General features: G+C 48.0%; 1 protein-coding gene across 1 annotated transcript in view; it reads left to right on the top strand.

Moving 5' to 3' along the window:
* The first annotated feature begins 8,964 nt into the window (after positions 1-8,964).
* Positions 8,965-22,742, top strand: part of RIMKLA (ribosomal modification protein rimK like family member A) — a 33,793-nt gene continuing 20,015 nt past the window's right edge. The window contains exon 1 of the mRNA XM_055341572.1: positions 8,965-9,314. Coding sequence (XP_055197547.1) covers positions 9,152-9,314 — 163 coding nt within the window. The 5' untranslated portion in view covers positions 8,965-9,151. The remainder of the gene's footprint in view (positions 9,315-22,742) is intronic.

The following is a 22,742-nucleotide window of genomic DNA, read 5'->3' as shown; positions in this document are numbered from 1 at the left end:
CACGCCCTGGGCCGAAGGGAGGCACTCAACCGCTGAGCCACCCGGGCGTCCCTAACATGTGCAAACTAATTCACAGGTTAGGCATGATAGAGTTTTAGCAGGATGACCAGTGATGAGGGGGATGATGGCCAGAGCCCACTAGGAGCAGAAGTAGGGAAAACTGACCTAACTAAAGGGTCATTTGTCAATGTCCCAAGATAAAGAATATGCCAGGACTGAGTCCCAGCTGGTTTCAGTATCAAGAGACGTTTAGCAGGTGAAGCCTAGCTACTGAGGGGATCCGAGATCAAAGGCAGCAAATGGCAATCATACCCTGGTTCTAGGTTGGCAGTCAGCCTCTACAAGGTAATGAGAATAGGTCTTGGGCTCCCCAGAGGCAGGAATTCAAAGAGTTAAGAAGAGGATCAGGATCTTAGACCAGCAGGGGCATCAGGCTAGTCCTTTTGTCCAAACAGGAAGAAGAATGCCCACTTGGAAAGCTGTAACTCAGTGGACATGCCTGGCCGTCAGGCGATGGGGCAACTTATTTCACCTCCTGGCAGGCTAAAGGAATCCAGCTCAGGTTAGGTAGTAAGGATACAAATAGGACGAAGACACAGCATAATTGCTCTCAAATTGCTTATAATCTAGACAGAGACCGAGCATAAAGAGATGATTACAAATGCATGGAGATACTGGAGGACTTTGATAAATGCCAAAGGAGGGGAATGCATAGTGTGCTATGAGAACACAAAGAAGGGTCACTGACCCCAAACCAAGGTTTAAGAAGACTTCCTGGAGAAGATGCTGCTTGAGCTGATTCCAGCAGGCAAGGGAAAGTGAGAAAGATGTACCATGAACAGTCATGGGGGTGGGACACAGAAAAAGCACGTTCAGGGCATTTCAAGAAGCTGGGTATCCCTGCGGTGGGAAGTCCAGAGAGTCTCTTACGCCATGCTGAGGTGTTTATCCCACACAGGGGTAGGGAGGTATGGTGGGAGCAATTCATCACCCTCATGTCCATCTTTCCTCTTCCTTTTAGTAATAGACGCCCTGTAGCTGGGCATATACCTCCCCAATTAGGGAATATAGTCTCCAGCCTTCCTTGCAGTGGACATGACTATTGGACCAAGTTCTTGGGCTGTGAATGGAAGCTAGGACTATAAAGTTCATGTCACCGCATTCATGTTCCCCACTTCCTCTGTCCTCTCTTTTTTCCTTCCAGAGGCCTGGAACACAGATGTGGCCAAGAGAGCCAGCCTCAGACATGGCATGCCCCGGGGTAGGTAGCACACTACAAATAAAAGGAACCTGGGTCCTGGGATGAACCTGTGAAGCAGAGCCACTTCCTCATCCCAGAGGTCTTTCCTGGACCACTGAATGAGAGGGAAATAAATTTCCCTCTTTGGGGGAATTTTGTCTTTGGGGTCTCTTATTGCGACATAGCATGTACCCTAACATGAGAGAGCAGAGAGATGATGTGAGGAAGGATTTCCTTTTTTTGTTGTTTTTTTAAGATTGATTGATTGATTGATTGATTGATTTATGATAGAGAGAGACAGAGACAGACGGAGACAGAGAGGCAGAGACACAGGAGGAGGGAGAAGCAGGCTCCATGCTGGGAACCCGACATGGGGCTCGATCCCAGGACTTCAGGGTCACGCCCTGGGCCAAAGGCAGGTACCAAACCGCTGAGCCACCTAGGGATCCTTTTCTTTTTCTCCTCCTCCTCCTCCCCCTCCTCCCCCTCCTCCTCCTCCTTCTTCAGATTTATTTAGATGTGAGGATTTCCAATAGAATTCCCAACTCGGTCACAAATGACAGAGGAGCTAGGAAAGGTGGGGAAAGCCAACCTGTCTTTAATGATGAGAGCTGAACAAGGCTGGGGCTGGCAGAGAGTGGCAGCAACTAAGCAATTATGCAGCCTTGTCGCAAGAGAGAGAGGGAAGCCCCTTGAGAACCAGAAACTTCTACCTGGCTCTGATGAGCCAAGTTAATCCAGGATGGCAGCCAGCATCCTCCTGAGCGTCTTCTTTGTACTCTGCCTCTCAAAGCTGTGTGTCCACTGTCATCTTCAAAAGCCAACTCCAACAGGCTTTGCCTGAAGACTTCATTGACAGGTCCAACTTAGTCATTTTGGGTTAATTATGTTTGCATAAGAAAAATATTATTTATAATCGTCTTCTATTTCCTGAAGAGGATGGGTCCTGTAATTGGAAGAGCTTCTGTTTTGCTAAGCACGGTAATTTGTCAGGCGCAGGTTTGGAAGTAGAAACTAGGATAGAGGGACGCCCGGGTGGCTCAGCAGTCAAGTGGCTGCCTTCGGCCCAGGTCATGACCCTGGGGTCCTGGGATCGAGTCCCACGTCGGGCTCCCCATGGGGAGCCTGCTTCTCCCTCTGCCTGGGTCTCTGCCTCTCTCTCTGTGTCTCTCAGGAATAAATAAATAAAATCTTAAAAAAAAAAAAGAAACTAGGATAGAATGCATTCCTCTGAGGAATGAAGGGTTGAGGAATCTGCATGGGGCTGGGAGGTGGTGGTGGTTAAGAGCAGCAAGGCTGGAGGCTAGGGGGTATGGTCGGAAAGGGGATGGGAAAAGATCTGTGTGGCATCTCCTCTGGAGAAAGAGGTGTGTTATCGGGGGTCTTCAGTTGCTACAGCCTACATCACGTAAATCAGGTCTTCCCTTCAGCAGATTCTGACTTGTTCACTAAGACGTTGGTATGAGGGCATAAGGGGCAGGAGTTTGAATTAGAGGATGAGGGAAAAGCTGACATCTGGATTACACACAGCATAGAGAGAAGAAACCAGAGCACAGAAAGCGAGAGTCAATGCCAGTGATTGACAGTTCTAGAATTTCGGATACTTTCTGTTAGTCATTATTTTTTTTAATATTTATTTATTTATTTGTTTGTTTATTTATTTATTTATGGTAGACATAGAGAGAGAGAGAGAGAGAGAGAGAGGCAGAGACACAGGAGGAGGGAGAAGCAGCCTTCATGCCGGGAGCCCAATGTGGGACTCGATCCCAGGACTCCAGGATCGCACCCTGGGCCAAAGGCGGCCCTAAACTGCTGAGCCACCCAGGGATCCCTCTGTTAGTCATTAATTCTATAATTTGAAATTATGTGTCCTGGATTGTCTTATTCTGAGTCGCTGTTCACCCAATAGCTACTCAATGCCCATTACTGGAATAATCACCACTGGCACATATTAATCGCTTATGAAAATTCAGAAACAAGGAGCTTTCTTCTAGCTGAGGGTGGGATGAATTTAAGGAAGGCAACATGACAGGAGTTGCATTTGAGCTGGGCCTTGAAGAATGGACAGGAATCGGTCATGCAAAGGCTTTTCGGGGGAAGGGAACAGCATGGACAATCTGACAAAAGCCAAAGTCCCACATTTTTTTTTTCAATTTATACTTAACAATGTCCACTGTGTGCCAGGTGCAATGCAAGGTCCCAGGGATGTGAAGATGAATTTGGCTTCAGCGGCTTCTGTTAATACATCCTGCTATTTTCTATTCATTGTTATTGGTTTTCCACATCTATCAGGTCTTTTTGGCCACGTTTCTGCCTGGCCAGTTTTTCTTGCTTGAATTCATGCGTGTGTGAGATGCTTCTTTTGCTCCCTAATGCATGTTAACCTGCCATTGATCACCGTTTCTCTAATTTATTGAGGTCAATTGAATTTTGATCTTCTATATACTTGGCACATCCATCTGCTTGGGGTCATATGTAATATTGATGAAGACTATCACTTTCTTTCCACTGTCCAGACCCACATCTCAATACCGTTTTGTGCCAATATGTACTGAAGGTTAAAAGTAAAACGAGAAATATAGCCCTAGAATCCCAGGTTACAAAACCTAGTACACTTGACCTTTGAACGACATAGACTTGAACAGTGTGGATCTACTTATGCATGGATTTGTTTCAATAAATATAGTATAGTACTATAAAGTGTATTTTCCCTCCCTTTTGATTTTTGTTTTTAAACTTGGTTTGAACAAGAGGCTTGAACTCAGAACCCTGAGATCAAGACCTGAGCTGAGATCAAGAGTCAGATGCTTGGGGGATGCCTGGGTGGCTCAGTGGTTGAGCATCTGCCTTCGGCTCAGGTTGTGATACCTGGATCCTGGGATCAAGTTCAGCATCGGGGTCCCTGCGGGGAGCCTGCTTTTCCCTCTGCCTGTGTCTCTGCCTCCATGTGTCTCTCATGAATGAATAAATAAAGATCTTTAAAAAACAACAAAAAAAGAGTCAGATGCTTAACCAACTGAGCCACCCAGGCACCCTTCCTTTTGATTTTCTTAATAATGCTTTCTTTTCTCTAGCTTACTTTATTGTAAGAATACCGTATAAAATACATATACAAAATATGTGTTGTTTATGTTGTTAGTAAGGTTTTTGGTCGACAGAAAAACTTTACTGTTAAGTTTTATGCTTCTAACTACTGTTAAGTAGGGAGTTAAAAAATTATACGTGGATTTTTTTTTAAAGATTTAATTTATTTATTTATGAGAGACAGAGAGAGGCAGAGACACAGGCAGAGGGAGAAGCAGGCTCTATGCAGGGAGCCCGACGGGGGACTCGATCCCAGGTCTCCAGGATCAGGCCCTGGGCTGAGGGCAGCGCTAAACCGCCGAGCCACCCGGGCTGCCCTATACATGGATTTTTGACCCTGCAGGGGGTTGGCGTCTCTAACGCCCGTGTTATTCAAAGGCCAACTATATTTCTGTAATTGACCACAATTTTGTCAACCGAAATTGCATGATGTCTCTTAATGACAGTTATAACTGTTATCAACAGATACCTGAGTACCTATGACAGGTGGAAACCATGATACATGATGCATTGGCCCCCGGTTCTTAAGAGGCTTCCAGTCCAGATGAGGAGGCAAATAGACGATGCATAGGAGACTATCCAGTTCCTCTCCCTAATGGGGTAAAAGGGAACAGAAGTGAGAATGGGGGTATTACCTTCTCTTCTGCCCTAATGGCTTCCTTCAGAAGGAAGGATTTGTTAATCGGATTGGTCAGAACCCAGGACACCAGCGGATTCCACATTCAACCTGGTTGGGGTCACTTTGTGTTGAAAGGTCACATGGCTGTGTGTGCTGCTTTGCTCTCCATTTCCTGCTAAGTAGGCCCAGCTCAGCCTCCAGCACACACTTAGAAGAGGAAAGCTGGTCTGCTTCACAGATCTGATCATCTTCTCCCCTCTTTCTGCAGGCATGCCCACGCATCCTGGCCCCAAAACGTAGAGGGTGGAAGGGGAACAGGGAATTAGGAAGCTTCACTGCAGCAGCCTTAAACCTATGCCACGTCATCCAACTAAGTCTTCTGGCAGAGTTCTGTTCTAGAGGTTATTGGGTGCGAGCTCAGCTATGAATAAAATGATCCTTTGGTTTCAATTCCAATTTCTTTCTTGTGTATGTATTGTTCCCCTTGGGAACCCTAAGGAGAGGAGAGATGATTAGCAGAGCAGTTGACTATTTCTGGTCCTTGAGTGTGGCATATTATAGTGTTGGTCACCGGCTGTCATACATTTTTGCTGTCCTTCCCTGTGGATGTCAGAGTTGGCCAGGTGAACTTGTTCTGACCAAGAAAATGTATCGGTTCCAGGCAGAAGTATCAAGAGCCAGTGTGTCATTCACCACAATCACCATAATCGCTTTTCTTCTTTCATGAGACCAACACTGTTCTGGATAAGGGTCACTTATAAGCCCAACCCCAGCATGAAGACAAATTAGGATATAGCCAAGCTGACCTGCCATGAACATGTAGGGTATTTCAAGAAAAAAAAAAAAACAACTTTGTTGTTATAAGCTACTTTGAGATCATTTGTTACTGCAGCCTAACCTAGCTGACATGTTTACCTTATACAGTTGAACACTGTGATGTGATTTGTCCTAATATCTTTTCTCCCTTCATTTCTCCTAAGAAAACCCTCATTTTGCTCAGGTGATTCTCCAAACTCTATGTGTGCTTGGGGGGAAGGGATTCTAATTCCCAGTCACAGGGGCGAACCATAATTAATTTTATGATAGTTTCTTCCTCCTTGATGGCAACTAGTTCAGATATGGGCATATGAGACTACGGGAAGTTGGCTTGAGGGCTTCCAAGACAGGTATTTCCGTGCTAATTAAAAGGGACACATGAGAAGAAACAGTCTGTCTACTTCTGCCAGACATTATGCATACGCATGACTTAGGTGGACTTGACAACCGTTTTGTAACTATGGGGGGCACTGACCTAAGAATGTCAGAATGAAAAGATGGAAAGAATTGAGATCCCCTGATAGTGTTACTTAGCTGTTAAATGAATCTACCTCTAAATTTCTTGCTACGTGAGATAGATAATATATTTTCCTTATAGTTTAATAAGACAGTAGAATCTGGAATTGAGGGGAAAAGAATGAGTTTCGTTTTAGGGGCATTGAGGTGATGGCAGAACATCCTTTTACATGCCAGAGCTCAAGAGATGTCAGAATTAAATTTGAATTTGGGAGTCATCTGTGAAGAAATATTATATAACAATACATCTGGGAAAATAATCCTATGCCAGAGACAGTATCTATGTACTTGAAGGATTTCAGTAATATAATAAAACATTAATCTAAACAAATGTAGCCATCTCCTAACTGGATATACCACTGTCCCAGGTCCTCACCTGTCACCCATCCTAGGAAAGGGAGAACACAGGGGTGGTAGGAACCTGCTACCAAGGGAGAGGAAAGACAGTGAGGCATTGATGACACCATCTGGGTCCTCAGACCCTGCCCTCCTCAAGCCTGGATATGCACATGATCTGCATATGACTTATGCACTCTAATCTTGCATAGATGACTATAAACGTGGGTTATAAGTGCCTTCTAAAATTACTCTTATATACCTCTTTTTTTTTTTAAAGATTTTTATTTATTAATGAGAGAGAGAGAGAGAGAGGCAGAGACACAGGCAGAGGGAGAAGCAGGCTCCATGCAGGGAGCCTGATGTGGGACTGGATCCCGGGTCTCCAGGATCATGCCCTGGGCCGAAGGCAGCACTAAATCGCTGAGCCACCCGGGCCGTCCCTTATATACCTTTTAGTAAACAATCGTTCCAGCAAACTATGGTTCATCATCTCATAGACTTTCTATGTGTCATACTGCAAAAGCCCCGGAGGGAGCACCAAGGTCAACAAAATGAATGCCATGAAGTATCAAGGAAATGGTCCATGTAGAATATAGAGTCTCTGATGCCCAAGCTGATCTGTGGTTAGAAGATAGTTTTGGGGGTACCTGGGAGGCTCAGTCAGTCGAGTGCCTGACTCTTGATTTCCCTCAGGTCACAATCTCTGGGTCACCAGTGTCACCCTCACCATGGGCTCTGCATTCAGCGTGAAGCCTGCTTGAGATACTTTCCCTCTCCCTGTGCCCCTCCCTTTGCTCGTGCTCTTTTTCTCTATAAAATAAATTTACTTCAAAAAATAAATTAATTCAAAAAATTTTAAAACATTTATTTATTTATTTATTTATTTATTTATTTATTTATTTATTTATTTATTTAATAGAGAGAGAGAGAGAGAGAGAGGGAGGGAGGGAGGCAGAGCGCACAAGCAGGGGGAGCTGCAGAGGAAGGAGAAACCAATTCCCCACTGAGCAAGAAGCCACACACGGGGCTTGATCATGGGATCATAACCCCAGCTGAGGTCATACGCTTAACGCGCTGAGCCACACACTGCCCCTAAAATACATTTAAAAAATCTTAAAAAAAAAAAAAAGGATTTGGAAGTTACTAGTTTATTGATACTTTAATACATAGGAGAGGGTTCTGTTGAAACACAAAAGGATTTACCTACTATGGCTTGAAAAAGCATTAATTTTTGAAATTCTGTTTAGACGTAACTTTGCCAAAGACATACCCAGTGGGTAAAATGCACACATCTGCACACTATTTGCAGTGAAGCCTGTACTTTACCTGAGACATCTTAAAATAGGTTCCTAACTCGTCACTGCTGGGCCGGCCCTGAAATTACTCTCGCTTCCCTAAGCAGGAAAAAAACAGAGACAAACAAAAGCAAAAAACAGAAAAGACATATTTTAATGAGCTGGAAGAGCAAATGCAATCTTCAAAGATGTCTAACTTCAGTCTTGCAGTTATTTAGAAAGGATCTGCCTCCAAACATTGTTTTTGGGCAGAATTTGCAATTGGCTAGGACCGAGGACGGTATTTAAAGATGACTCAGTTGTAAGGTGGGGGTGGGGGGGCCGGGGTGGGGGGGACCAGCCAGCGGCCCTTCCAAGCCAGTGGATTCATCACCTTGGGGGTCCGAGGCCCAGAACCGCCGGACCCTGGGAGCCGCTGCCCAGTGTAAGAAAATCCGAGACCCGAGAAATGCACCTCCGAATTGTCCGGATGGGAGGCGGCTAAAACCCAACTCCCCTCACCCCACCCGCAGCTCCAGGCCAGGATTTCCGCAGAATATTCTCAGGCCAGGGACCAAGCGGGGGTGGGGTGGGGGGGTGCTGCGGCGGGGACCCTGGGCGGGGGACCCTCGCCGGGCCCCGGGGTCCCCCTCGGGACGTCCCCGAGGCCCTGCTCCCGACTCCGGCGGGGCCCACGGGTGCTCGCGACCGCCGTGGGACGCGCCCCGCTGCGCATCGCCCGCGGAGCCGGGCCCCGGCCGCCGTCCCGCGCCCCGCCACCGGGCGGGCGACGCCACGCGCCCCGGTGCCCCCGGCCCTGGGACGCGCCCCGCTGCGCGCCGCCGGCCGAGCCGGCCGGGCCGGCCGGGCCGCCCGGGAGGCCCCTCCCCCGGCCGCCGCCGCAGGCCCCGGCCCGCCGCCCCTCCCGGGCGCCGCCCGCCGAGGCCGCCCCTGCAGCCGGCCCGCGCCCGCCGCTGCGCGCTGATTGGCTGCCCGGGCCGGCGGCGGCGCCGAGTGGCCGGGCGGCTCCGCGGGGTCAGGGCTGCAGAGGCGCCTGGCGCACCGGCGGGAGCGGCAGCGGCAGCGGCGGCGGCGGGAGCCGGAGCGGGAGCGGGAGCGGGAGCGGGAGCGGAGCCGGAGCGGAGCCGGAGCGGAGACGCCGGCCGCCCGCCCGCCAGCCCGCCAGCCCGCCAGCCCGAGCGAGCGAGCCAGCGAGCGGCCCGGGGCGCGGAGGGGCCCGCGGGGCGCCGCGCCCTGGCCGCCATGTGCTCGCAGCTCTGGTTCCTGACGGACCGGCGCATCCGCGAGGACTACCCGCAGGTGCAGATCCTGCGCGCGCTGCGCCAGCGCTGCTCCGAGCAGGACGTGCGCTTCCGGGCGGTGCTCATGGACCAGATCGCCGTCACGGTCGTCGGCGGCCACCTCGGTGAGCGAGGCGGGCCCCGGGGGGGCGGGGAGGCGCGCCGGGGTCCCCGGGAGCGGCCGCGCGCGCCCGGGCCTCCTCCAGCCGAGTCTCCTTCGGGCCCCCCCAGCCCTCCTCGGGCTGCAGGAGCCCTAACCTCGAGCGCCCGCTCGGGCCACCGCCACCTGCCCCGAGGCCAGCATCCGAGGACCCCCGGCGCCCGGGCGACTTTGGGGAGGAACGCGAAGGCGCCGAAGCCGCCCGGAGGTGCGCGGAAACCCAGCTGCAGACCCCGGCCTGGCAGCCCCAGGTCGCGCCCGCCCGCCGCCAGGACGGCTCTAGCGACCCCTCGCCGCGCTGACGACGTCGCCGTAGGACGACCGCTCGTAAAAGTTTCGGGAGTGTGTGAGCCTCGGCGATGCGCTACCTAGAGTGTCAGTCCCAAACCGGGAACCTGCACGGGGGGAGACGGTTACCGTTGGAGTCACCTCCTGAGTGTGTAAGTGGGAGACGAGCCCGTTGATGGGTTCTCCTTTGAACGCATTCTCCCCCCCCCCACCCCCGAAAGTGTCCAATGCCGAGTCCAGAAAAGCCAAGATTTCAGGTACACACCGTCCTAGCCTCCTCTGTTTCTCCACGGATGTGTCCAAGAGACATTTTGGGGTGAGACACGGTTATTCACCTGTGACCCTGACCTCGAAAGGTGAAGCATAAGCATGGTTTTAGATACTCTGAGGTATCTCTACGGCGGCGAGCAGCCTCTGATGGGAATCCCTGTTTTAGGAACCCGCCCCCCCCCCCGCCCCCACACACAGCCTGCAGTTCGGGTGGCTGCAGCCTCCACCCTGGAAGGAAGCCAGCTACTTCTCTGGGATAAGATGTGGGACTGGGGGTGGGGGCGGGGGCGGTATTGGGGCCCAGTTCAGGGTGCTTTGTGGGACGTCGTCCTTATTATTTCAACCATACCCTGGCTAAATAAGCTCACGATTTGGTCTTCTTTAGCAGAGAAAAGGGATTCCAAATTCTGAACAGGTTACTCCTAGAGATCTTGAATATGACCTGTGTCTAATGTATCTGTTCTAGAAGCTTCATCCATAGATTTACCTAAACCCTTCATAAGTAATATCAGACTGTGGAGCCGCCCGGAGAAATGCACTACAAGCATTATTAGATGTCATACATTTAGCCTGAAACAGTGTGTCATCTGTAAGGGGTACTATCTCTCTAATCTCGATTTGCTAAGACTCTTACAGTTAGTTCACATAGACCTAGATTCCTGAACGAGGGACCCGCAGACCTGGATCCTTAGCACAGCTTTGCTGCTAACAAGTATCTTGGTTTTGCACTGGCCGGGTCACTTTATGACTTTGAATCTCAGGTTTCTTGTGTATATAAAACTAAGGGTTAAGATCCGTCCAGCTCTGAAATTGTTAAATGGAATAATCTTAAATGAAATAATCTTATATTTTACCGATCTAAGGTCTAGTATATGCGTCTTTCTACCCCCAGGGTCAGTTTGTCTGCTCCTCGTTTTATTTATCTTACAGCTTGTAAAGATGCCTTTTATTGAGGTATAGTCATTGAAGTTCCATATCATATTCCTGTTCCCATCCTGCATTCTGTGAAAGAGGAGGGAAATGTTGTTTTGTTTCTAAAACCCCATTTTAGGAGCACCTGGCCGGCTTAGTTGGTAGAGCATTTGGCTCTTGATCTTGCGGGTCATGAGTTTGAACCCCACGTTGAGCATAGAGCTTACTCTTAAAAAATTAAAAAAAAAAAAAAAAAAAAACCTGTTTTAAAGAATTGGCCCTAGAGAAAGAAAATTATATTCTTGTGCTGCAGGAAGAGTTTAAAGCCTTTTGTTTAGTGTCTTAAAATTTTACAGGAATTCATATGTGAATGTATCTCAGTCTTTTCACAGAGCAGAAGTTCCTTCTTTTTAAAGTAGAAGAAAATATATGTAGTTATTTGCCTAGTTGATGGAGAAAACTGAAGACAGGCATTTTTTGAAGCAGTTTTAATCTTCTGCTAAATGAGAGATAGCCGCACACAATTCGTTATACAAAACAAACCAACCAGATCACTATTTCTGCCATCCCAAGCAGTCAAAAGATTTATTTGTCATGGGAATGGATTAATTGAAGCACAAGGAAATAATACTTGCTCCATGCAAAGAGTGAGCTCCTTTGCTTGTTCAGTGCTGTAATGATGACATGAACAGTGTCTTGCAATAATAGGCACTCTAAATACTTTTGAGTGAATTAAGATATGCACTCTATTTCCCAGTTTCTTTTACAAACTGTAGAAAAGCACTGGCAGTTTGCTGAGCCAAGTAATCCTCTGAAATAAACTCTAGAACTTAGTGGCTTTGAAATACAGAAATAGTTACTGATATTAATGCCATTTCTCATTTGAAAATTACTGAGTGTGAGAGCTGGGAGAGCCTTTGAGATATCCATCCTGACCCTTCCGTTTTTGTAGATGAAGGACCTGACGCTCAAAGATACTCAGTTAGCAGCTAGTTAGCAGCTTAACGACAGTTCAAGACCCGATCTAATTCCCAGCTACGGGTATGAAATACGTGGGTGCAAGGGCATCTGTAGCCTATAGTGCTTTTTTTCTGTGGATATGGAATTGAACTGAATTGAATTACATTGAGGCTCCATGGTGACTTTGCAGAGTGATTTTAAAGTTTACAAAGTTAAGGCACCATCTTTACAAAGTCTGCATTCATTCTACTGCTCCCTCTGTTCCTTCTTGACGTTAGTATGGGGGTCAGTGCAGGAGTCACTTTGGGACAGTATGGGGAGGACCTCAGCCAATGATATTCTTTCCTGAGCTTCCTTCTGTGGAGGCTGGTGGGACCCCAAATCCAGAGACCAAAATTTCAGGTTATGTCTGGAAATAGGATTTATGCAAGGGATGAAAGGTTTGGGATTTAAAGATTGCAGTTATTTATTTATTTTTTTTAAAAAATAATTTTATTTATTTATTCATGAGAGACACAGACAGGGAGGCAGAGACACAGACAGAGGGAGAAGCAGGCTCCATGCAGGGAGCCCGATGTAGGATTCGATCCCGGGGCTCCAGGATCAGGCCCCGGGCTAAAGGCGGCACTAAACTGCTGAGCCACGTGGGCTGCCCCAAGATTGCAGTTATTTAAGCAAGATAATACAAGGAAGCTGAAGATGCCATGCAAATGCAAGATTTTAGGATGAGTGGTCCAGCTGCCCCAGCGTAGGTTTGGATGGGATGGATGGGAATGGCTACTGGGAAGAGCAGAATGACCTTCCTGGGACTGAAGCAATCCCATAGAGAACACTTTCCCTTCACCTTCCTGTAGGACATAGCATAATGAGAGCCATGTCTCACTTCATTCCTTCCTAGAAACAACAAGTTCTTCATTCACTCAGCAAATATTTCTTAATTATTCTCAACTGTACGGTGAGGTGGTGGTGAATGTGTCACCCGAGCACACATCATAATAGTCAAAGCAAAATATGCATAGTGTTTATTGTGTGCCAGGCAGATGTCAAGGTTCTTTCTGCAAATGAACTCTTGTAAACATCGGTAGGGTATCTGGCACCTAGTACTGGCTGGTGGTTAGGACCAATACTCAGGAATTCCAGGCTCAGCAAACTTGTTTCCTCTCTTCCATGCCACCCCATCCGCACATCGCCTGCCCTGACTTCACCGTGCCCTGTGCACTGATTGCCTCGGCCCCGGGGTGCTCATCATCTTTTGTTTTGTTTTGTTTTTTTAAAGATTTTATTTATTTGGGGATCCCTGGGTGGCTCAGCGGTTTAGCACCTGCCCTTGGCCCAGGGCGCGTCCCTGGAGTTCTGGGATCGAGTCCCGTGTCAGGCTCCTCCCTCCTCCTGTGTTTCTGCCTCTCTCTCTCTCTCTCTCTCTCTCTCTCTCTCTCTGTGTCTATCATGAATAAATAAATTTTTAAAAATCTAAAAAAAAAAAAGATATTTATTTATTTGACAGAAAGGGAGAGCACAAGCAGGGGGAGTGACATGCAGAGGGAGAGGGAATCGATCCCAGGACTCTGGGATCATGACCCAAGCTGAAGGCAGACACTCAACTGACTGAGCCACCCAGGAGCACCCCAGGATGCTCATCTGGTGCTCCCTCTCCCTCACGTGGCAAACTTGTATTCCTCCTTCATCCTCAGCTCACATCACTCATCCCTCTGAGGTCTTTCTGGAACTCCTTCCCCTCCCTTCAGGCCATCTCTTCTCCATCTGCTGCCAAGCTAACACTGTATATCCTTTTAAAATAGCATCCATCATATTTTATTGTAATTTATCTGTTTATAAAGTTTGTTGTCTCTCCCTAAATGACTGGGGATCCCTCAGATGTGTGCTCCGCAACTGGCACACAGTAGGCCTCCAGTTTATGTTTGGATGATTGAGTGAAGGGCCTGAGAGGCTAATTTGAAGCATATGAGACTTTTACCATAATTAGATTCTGTTTGGGAGATCATGGTTGGATGTGTAAATGTTTTTTGTCTGCGAGGGCAGAGTCATTAGTGCAAATTAAGTTCTTTGGCCACCCATGAGCCTTGACAAAGACAATTTCTTGTCTCAAGAAATAAGTATAGTCACAAACTCAGGGATAGGCATCAAGACCAAAAAGCAGTGCATCTGACCTGGAAATGAGGGTGTGTAATAGTTAGTCTCTTAGGAGCAGAATGATTCAGCATTCCTTGCCTTCCTTTCAGAGCTGAAACCTTGGTGGCCATATGGTGATTTCTAGGTCAGATTCTTTTTTTTCTCTTTTTTTAAATTTAATTAATTTATTTAAGATTTACTTATTTGGAGAGAGCACGTGTGTAGATGCATGCCTGTGAGTTGGGGGAGAGGCAGAGAGTCCCTCAGGCAGGCTCCCCACTGAGCACAGAGCCCCACGATCCCAGGACCCATGAGATCATGACCTGAGCTGAAACCGAGAGTCAGGTGCCCAACAGACTGAGCTACCCAGGCGCCCCCGGGTCAGGTTCTAAAGGTGTCTGGGCTACTTTTCCTTGGTTCTCTGCGATCAGTTGAGTAAGATTTAAATGTTTGGGTGGGTGGGGTCTGAACTTAATTGGAAGAAATGGTGGTCTTGCAGCCTTCCAGAAGACAACAGAGGCCTCACAGAAGAAGGAAGGAGTCCCGTTGCTGTGCCAGGAGGCACGAGCAGACAAGGAAGGGTCCCGTGCTACCCGAGGGCGCAGAGGTTGGTCTTTGGCCTCGCTCTCTGCCACGGGCCTGGGCCTGACACTGTGTCATCTGAATGAACAATCATACGGGACTCGTGGAAAAGTCAGAGAGCGGATGGAAGCATCTACCATGTACTGTTCCTAAGCTGCTGTGAACACTGAATGGATATGCTCTGCACTGTGGGTCCACGTTTACATCCGTGGACTAATCTCAAGGACTGAGGATGGACTGGATGTGTAGTTTATGATTCTAGCAGTAGTTTTTAGGGCTACTTCATCAACTGTGTCAGAGAGAGTTCTAGAACCAGTAGGTTGGGATCCTTAGTAGATCTCAAAGCCTTACTTACAGATTTCTGGACTGCCTCTTGCTGCTACCATAACACTTCCACCAAATTTGTTAGGCTTGCCTGGAGGAAGGCGTAGAGCCATCAGGGAAGTCTGTGTCATTCCCATCCATCCACACCTCCTCCTTGGCATCCCCCTTACTAACAGGGAGTCCAGTGACGGCTTGTATGTCAGAGCTAGCCTCACCTCACTCTACCCCCTTCTCCAGTGGCTTCTCCTGCACCACCTTGCTCACTTTGCTAAGAGACTTCACCTTATTAAGGTTTATATTATTTTAACACAAATCGACAGCATGTCACTGAAGCTTTCACTGTATTTCTGTTTGATCCTTTGCTGTTAAAAAGAAACTCAGGGGACCCGGGGTGGCTCAGTGGGTTACGCATCTGCCTTCAGCTCAGGTCATGATCTCAGGGTCCTGGGCTCGAGCCCCACGTCACGCTCCCTGCACAGTGGGGAGTCTGCTTCTCCCTCTCCCTCTGCCTGCTGCTCCCTGCTGTGTGTGTGCTCTGTCAAAATAAATAAAGAAAATTTAAAAGAAAAAAGAAACTCAAGAAGACTGCCCGCCCCATGAGAAAGTGAGAAATTTAAGTTACTGTGCATTTAGGAACTGACAGGAATAGTGGTTCTTTATTTCTGTGACTTTGTTATTATTAATGTTTCCATATCTTTTATGTGCCTTAATCTTCACAACCGTCCTGCCCATTCAACAGCTGTTGCCTGCCCAGTCTGTGCCAAGCCTGTGCTAGGTACTAGAGATATAATGAAGAGTAAGAACAGAGTCTCCATCCTCATTGTTAAGATTTCATTCACTCATTTTGTCAACAAATACCTGTTGATTACCTATTATGTATAAGGTATCATTCTAGGTGCCAGAACAAAAAGGCAGGAATCTCTTCCTCTCCAGGAAATTACAGCCTAGATGGCAGAGAGAAGATACAAACAAAAATGTAAAATATGTGGGAGGTTAGTGAAAAGGGCTAAGGAGGAAAAAGCAGGGAAGGGGGATCGGGGGATAGACTTTCTAGAGGTAGGGGAGGGGATGCAAGTTTAGATAGGGTGGCTGGGGCAGTCCTCATATAGGAGATGATGTTTAAGCAAAGACCTGAAGTTGGTGAGGAAGCAAGCCATTTAGTAATCTGGGATTAGGGGATCCTGGGTGACTCAGTTAAGCATCTGCCTTTGGCTCAAGTCATGATCCTGGGGTCCTGGGATTGGACCCCAAGTTGGGCTTGCTCAGTGGGGAATCTTTCTTTTTTTATTATTTTTTTAAAAGATTTTATTTATTTATTCATGAGAGACACAGAGAGAAGCAGAGACATGGGCAGGGGGAAAAGCAGGCTCAATGCAGGGAGCCCGATGCGGGACTCGATCCTGGGACTCCAGGGTCACACCCTGAGCTGAAGGCAGAAGCTTAACTGCTGAGCCACCCAGGCGTCCTTGGGGAGTCTATTTCTTCCTCTCCCTCTGCCCCTTATACCCTGCTGCTTGTGCTGTCTCCCATCTCTGTCTCAAAGAAATAAATGAACTCTTTAAAAAAAAAAAAAAGATATCTGGGATTAGAGTAGTGTCGGCAAGAGGGAACAACAAAGCAATCTGTGACCAGAGCAGCATGAACCAAGGGATAAGCATTAGGAAGGAGGGTCAGAGAAGAGGGTGAGGGGAGAAAAGCCAATATATAGTGCCTTGGAAGGACTTTTGTTTTTAGTAGGCTCCATGCCTAGTGTGGAACCCAACGCTGGGCTTGACTTTACAGTCCCAAGAGCTGAGGTCAGGAGTTAGACAGTTAACTGACTGTGCCATCCAGGTGCCCTGGTCATGGAAGGACTTTGTATTTTACTTTGGATAAACTGGGACTCCGTTGAAGGATTTTGAGTGGAGGAGTGACGTGATCTGCCTTATGGTCACAGGATCATTTTGGTCGCTGTGTTGAGAACAGACTGATGGTAGCAAAGGCAGAGGCAGGGAGATTGCTGAGGTTCAGGTGAGAGATGATGATTGTTGGAAGAGAATGATTTCAGGGGAGGATGTGCAAGGTGACTGGATTCGGGATAGATTTTGAAGACAGAGTTGTCAGGATTTGCCTACTGGATCAGATGTTGGATGTTCAGGGAAGACTAGACAAGGAGGACTCCAGTGTGTCTGGCCTGAGCAGCTAGAAGAATCAAGTTTGCCATTTACTGGTATGGAAAGGATGTAGGAGTAAGTTTGGGCAGATGGTGAGGATCAGGACTGAGTGTGAGATGCCCATTAGACATCCAAGTGGAAATGTCAAGTAGACAGTTTCATATTATTTGGGATACCAAGGAAAGCCCCGGCCTGAAGAGATCAAAATTAGAAGCATCTCCATTTACCTATCAAGGGAGTGACTACAAATAGAAGAAAGAAGAAGTCCAAGGACTGAGCTCTGGGGCACTCCCTGAGAGTGGTTGGGCAGAGGGGGAGCAGCCAACAAAGAATCCTAAGAATAAGGGATGAAGAAATCCAGGAGTGAATGGTGTCCTGGAAGCCAAATGGTGGGAGTATTTTAAGAAGGAAGTTGTGATCAAATGGTGTCAGATTTTGCTGGTAGATCAAGTCAGGTGAGGAGTGAGAATGGACTGTTGGATTTAGCAATGTGGCCTTAGCATTAGTGTCCCTGATAAGAGAAGTTTCATGAAGTAACCAGCAAATATGCTACACCGTCTTAGGAGTTTTGTTATAAAAGGAAGGTGAAAAGTGGGTTGATAGCCTGCTATGAACTGAATTGTGTTTCTCCCCCAAATTTTCTCTCCCTCTCTGCCTTCTAAGGTTAAACAAGACAGGGACGCCTGGGTGGCTCAGCGGTTTGGTGCCTGCCTTCGGCCCAGGGCATGATCCTGGAGTCCCAGGATCGAGTCCTAGGATCGAGTCCCACGTCAGGCTCCCTGCATGGGGCATGCCTCTCCCTCTGCCTGTGTCTCTGCCTCTCTCTCTCTCTCTCTCTCTGTATCTCTCATGAATAAATAAAATCTTAAAAAAAAAAAAAAAGGTTAGACAAGACAGCAAGAAGGTAGCTGTCTGCAAGTCAGGAACAGAGCCCTCACCAGAACTCAGTCATGCTGGCACCCTGATATCAGATTTCCAGTCTCCAAACTGTGAGAAATAAATTTCTCTTGTTTAAGCCCCCTCCCGGGACGCCTGGGTGGCTCAGCGGTTGGGCGCCTGCCTTTGGTTCAGGTCTGATCCCGGGATGCGGGATCGAGTCCCACATCGGACTCCCTGAGAGGAGCCTGCTTCTCCCTCTGCCTGTGTCTCTGCCTTTCTCTCTCAGTCTGTGTCTATCATGAATAAATAAATAAATCTTAAAAAAAAAAGCCCCCTCCCCCCCAGTCTGTGGTATTTTGTTATAGCAACCTGAGCTAAGACCTCACCCAAAGGGGGGATGGCTTTGAGAAGCTTTTCTTAAAGAAGAAATAACAGCATGTTGTATGCTCGAGTGAGTGATCCAGCAGAGAGATCGGTGATGCAGGGGAGAGGGGGGGAATTGCTGGAGCAGTGCTTTGAGTGGAAGGGGTTGGGATCTATTGCATATTTTAAGGAATTGGCCTAAGCTAGGAGCAAGGACACTTCAGCTGTTATAATAAAAGAGAAGATAACCTGTACGACCCAGGTGTCGGCAGGTGGGTAGATGTGCTTGTAGGGGCTTGTAGACAGGTTCCTTCCTGATTGTTTCAGTTTCTCTCATTGCGATAGGAAGAGTGAGAAGGATGAAGGAGGGAGGAAGTAGCAAGAAGAGAAAGCAAAATTGTTGTGTGGGTCAGGGAGAGTGAATGGACCAGGGAAACAGGGTGCTTGCCAGGCAGCAGTAAGGATGCCCTTGAGACCGGTCAGCAGGGTTATGTATTTTTTCTCCATATTCCATTGCACAGGAGCGCACACGAAATAGGCAGAGTTGGATCAGTCTGACCAGGGATATGGTTTAGCCAAGCAAGAAGCAGGTGCAAGATTTGAGGATGTACCGTAGATTTGAAGATGCATGCTATGGTGTTTGACCATGGAATTTAAATAGGTTAAAAGGGGAAGTGAGAGACAGTGAAAAGGTGGGCATCCATCCATGGTAGTTCCTGGGGGAGGGGGGGTCAACGTTGGGCTGGAGCTGGGGTACTAGAGAGAGCATGCTGGAAAGATGGGACACAGTGATTGAAAACTGGAATTAGGGTAAGTGCATCATGTCTAGACTAACCCGGAGTGGTGGCCAGGGTGGGGTGGTGGACAGCATCTTTGGAGGAAATGAATTCAGGAAATAGGGGCCTGGGTACTGGAAGACTCTTGCACAGGAATATTGAGATCACATCACCACTAGCTCTGACCCCGTGGGGAGTCGTGAGTCAGGAGCTAAAGCTTCAGGGAGGGACCGAGGGGGCTGGCTGGGTCCCTGGATGACCCGCACAGGTGGAGTGATGAGGGCCAAGCTGGGAGTTTGAGGGGAGAGAGAGGAGGATGGTCTGGAAGCCTCTGTGAGGAGCCAGGGGCATCCCTCCCTTGGGTAGGAATCCCAGGTGCCAGGGAATGAGAATGCCACAGCTGGGAAGGGACGTTGGAGAAGCTGGGGAGAGCCGGGGGTCCGCTGCCCTCGGGAAAGGAGGCGAAGGGACACTCACCAGGGAGGTCCAGGATAGAGGATCTGCTGCCCTTGAGTCCCGGAGGACACCTCAACGGTGGGAAGGATGGAAGGGGGAGTAGAAAAGACAGTGTCAGAGCTGGAGGGTGGGAGGTTGGCATCTCCAGAAACAAGGGGACTTTGGAGACTGGAGTGTAGGGTGACTGATACACAAAAGGGATAAAGGGCTTGACGAGATTCATCTTCGTGGTTGCAGGGAAGCTCCCGTTGGTGAGTGGAGCAGGGGAGCCTGGGGGTGGCTTCCAGGTCCTGGGACCCTTCCATTTTGCAGAAGAGCAAACTGACACCCGAGAGACGTGCGTGTTGCCAAGCTGTCGAATGACAACAAGGAATTAAATCAAGTCTCTGACTCCGAGGCCAGTGCTTTGTCCGCTTGACCGTGATCAGCTTTCAGCGCAAGTGCGCTCTACCTCTTGCGGGGCCTTGGTAAATACACTCGCCCTGAGATATCCCTCAGCTTGGGGCCTCGAAGGCGCCAGGCCTCGACTGCGGATTTCTTCCTGAGAGGTAGTCATTATGCATTTGTTGGTTTTACATGTTTCTTCCGAGCCCAGAGGCACCATGAGTCAACATCTCCTTTCTGAAACTATTCTTGATTCCCAGAGACGATCACTCCCTGCTCCCTGTGCCCCTGCTGTCACTCTGCCCTGATACAGGGGCCTGTTAGGCCACTTCTGTTGAGTTACAGTCGGTCGCCTCCTCTCCCCACCCGCTGCCCAAACCAGAATGATAACTTCCTGACGCCAAGGTGCTCTGCACACAGCAGCAGCAGCATTCATCACAATTGTGTGTTGTCTTTCTTAAGTTCCAGGAATCACCCCTCCACCCCCAGGCCCAGCCTTTAATCTGGTGGCTGTTCCTTAGCTGTCAGTGGCCCTCCCATGTCTCTGGTGCCCTTACCATTTGATGGCACTGGGGCCCCAGGTCTAATTTTTATTTATTTATTTATTTATTTATTTATTTATTTATTTATTTATTTATTTATTTATGATAGTCACAGAGAGAGAGAGGCAGAGAGGCAGAGACACAGGCAGAGGGAGAAGCAGGCTCCATGCACCGGGAGCCCGACGTGGGACTCAATCCTGGGTCTCCAGGATCGCGCCCTGGGCCAAAGGCAGGCGCCAAACCGCTGCGCCACTGGGGCCCCAGGTCTCACCTGGGCACCTGAAGCTCTGTCTGAGGGCTTTCTCTGATGTGGGCCAGGAAACTACTAGCGCAGCTTTCAACCAAAGACAGACACGGTGTAGGCTAATGATCGATCACCAGCTCCCTCCCCACTAGGGTGGGATAACAGAGCCTCATGCACTAAACCATTTCTTATTTTTATGCAGCAGGATTAAGCCCCAGTCGCCGATGAGGGGGGTCCCTCAGTTGATAGCACACCCTGTATTTGCCACATTCCCTCCTCTACTCCCCCACCCGTGTTTCCTGAAATTACCCCCCTATTAATAAACTTCTTGCACTTGTCTCGGGGCGTGCTTCTGGAGGCGCCCAAACTAACACGACTTGGCCCAGAGTAGGTGCTAAATAGATACTGCTAAATGGACGTGTTGAGTGCTGGACTGAATGAATATTCAAGTTGTGTCTATGTGTCCTCCTCTACGAGGAGCTTAGAGTCTCCTCGTAGACAGAGATCCCCTGGTTCAGCTTGGTATTCCTGCTTAACAGTGTGATTCATCCCGACAGTTCAATAAAGGTTGAAGTGAATTAAATGATCTGAAAACAGCAGTTGGTAGAGAACAAAAGCAGCCACACGATGACTGGGTTTTAATGAGGTGGAGGTAAGATTTCTTAGGGCATTGTGACAAAGGACTTTAAGAGGAAGGTGGAAAAAAAAAAAAAGAGGAAGGTGGAGTGGGGAATCGCATGTCCTCCTTAAAAATAAAAATAAGTAAAATAAATAAAATAAAAAAAAATAAAATAAAATAACTTCCTTATGAGAAAGTGGGGGGCGAAAGGTAGAAAGAAACCAGGAAAACCTGGAGCATGATTTGACACGAGCCAGATCGTGTTTCACATGGCACCTCTCCCTCATAATGCAAGGAGATCATGTAAAGCTCTCCGTGGATTATCCACTTACTTTATTTATATTGTCGATTCCTTCCTGACAACTTGCAGAGCTTCAGTGCCAGCCACGGTTACATGATCCTGTTAAAATATAGGGGTTCTTAAAGCTGCCGTGAGGTCCTTGCTTGCTGTCATGCTATTGTGTCCTCAGATTTTCTTATTTCTGCTGCTTGCTTTGTACATGAAAGTTTTTTTCTAGTACACCAAAAACCAGTTTACTTTTGAAGCTTTCTCCTGTGAAGCCCAGGATGTGTGCACAGGGTTGGAAGGATCGTGACCCATGATGCATTTGTTTTCTGTCAACGTGGAGACTTTTAAAGTCAGATCTATTGCAGGGATCCCTATGGCAAGAAATCTTTTGTTTATTTATTTCATTTTTTAAAAAGATTTATTTATTTATTTTAGAGAAGAGAGAGTGGAGGGGACAGAGCAGAGGCAGAAGGAGAGAAAAACACTAAGTAGACTGCTGAGGATCCCGATGCGGGGTTCGATCTCCGGACCCTGAGATCACAGCCTGAGTCGAAACCAAGAGTTGGGTGCTTAACTGACTGTGCCACCCAGGCACCCCTAATTTTTTTTTTCAAAGTAATCTCTACACCCAATGTGGGTCTCAAATTCACAACCTTGAAATCAAGAGCTGCGTGCTCTATGGATTGAACCAGCCAGGTGCCCCAAGAAATTTTTCATTTAAATGAGATAATATATGTGAAAGGTCTTACTTAGCACAGTACCTAAAATACAACAGACGCTCAATAGAAACACTAACCTGATTCAGATCTGAACGTCTGCACCTCTGACTAGCCATGCTTCTACTTCTCTCTATGGGAGGGAATGATTGAGAATGGGTTTTAATTTTTTTATTTTTTGAGAATGGGTTTTAATTTCTAGAGCTCTACTTTCCAAGAATGATTTGCTTCTTTCTAAGACCATTTCTCTGTATCATAGAGTACATTTCTTTGCTATTGCATATACAATGTGAAAGTCAAGTTTTTTTTTTAAATTTATTTATGATAGTCACAGAGAGAGAGAGAGAGAGAGGCAGAGACACAGGCAGAGGGAGAAGCAGGCTCCGTGCACCGGGAGCCCGACGTGGGATTCGATCCGGGGTCTCCAGGATCGCGCCCTGGGCCAAAGGCAGGCGCCAAACCGCTGCACCACCCAGGGATCCCGAAAGTCAAGTTTTATAGACTCA

The sequence above is a fragment of the Nyctereutes procyonoides genome, unplaced genomic scaffold, assembly GCF_905146905.1.
Source record: "Nyctereutes procyonoides isolate TBG_1078 unplaced genomic scaffold, NYPRO_anot_genome, whole genome shotgun sequence".
Lineage (NCBI taxonomy): Eukaryota > Metazoa > Chordata > Mammalia > Carnivora > Canidae > Nyctereutes > Nyctereutes procyonoides.
This window is presented reverse-complemented; position numbering and strand designations above follow the sequence as displayed.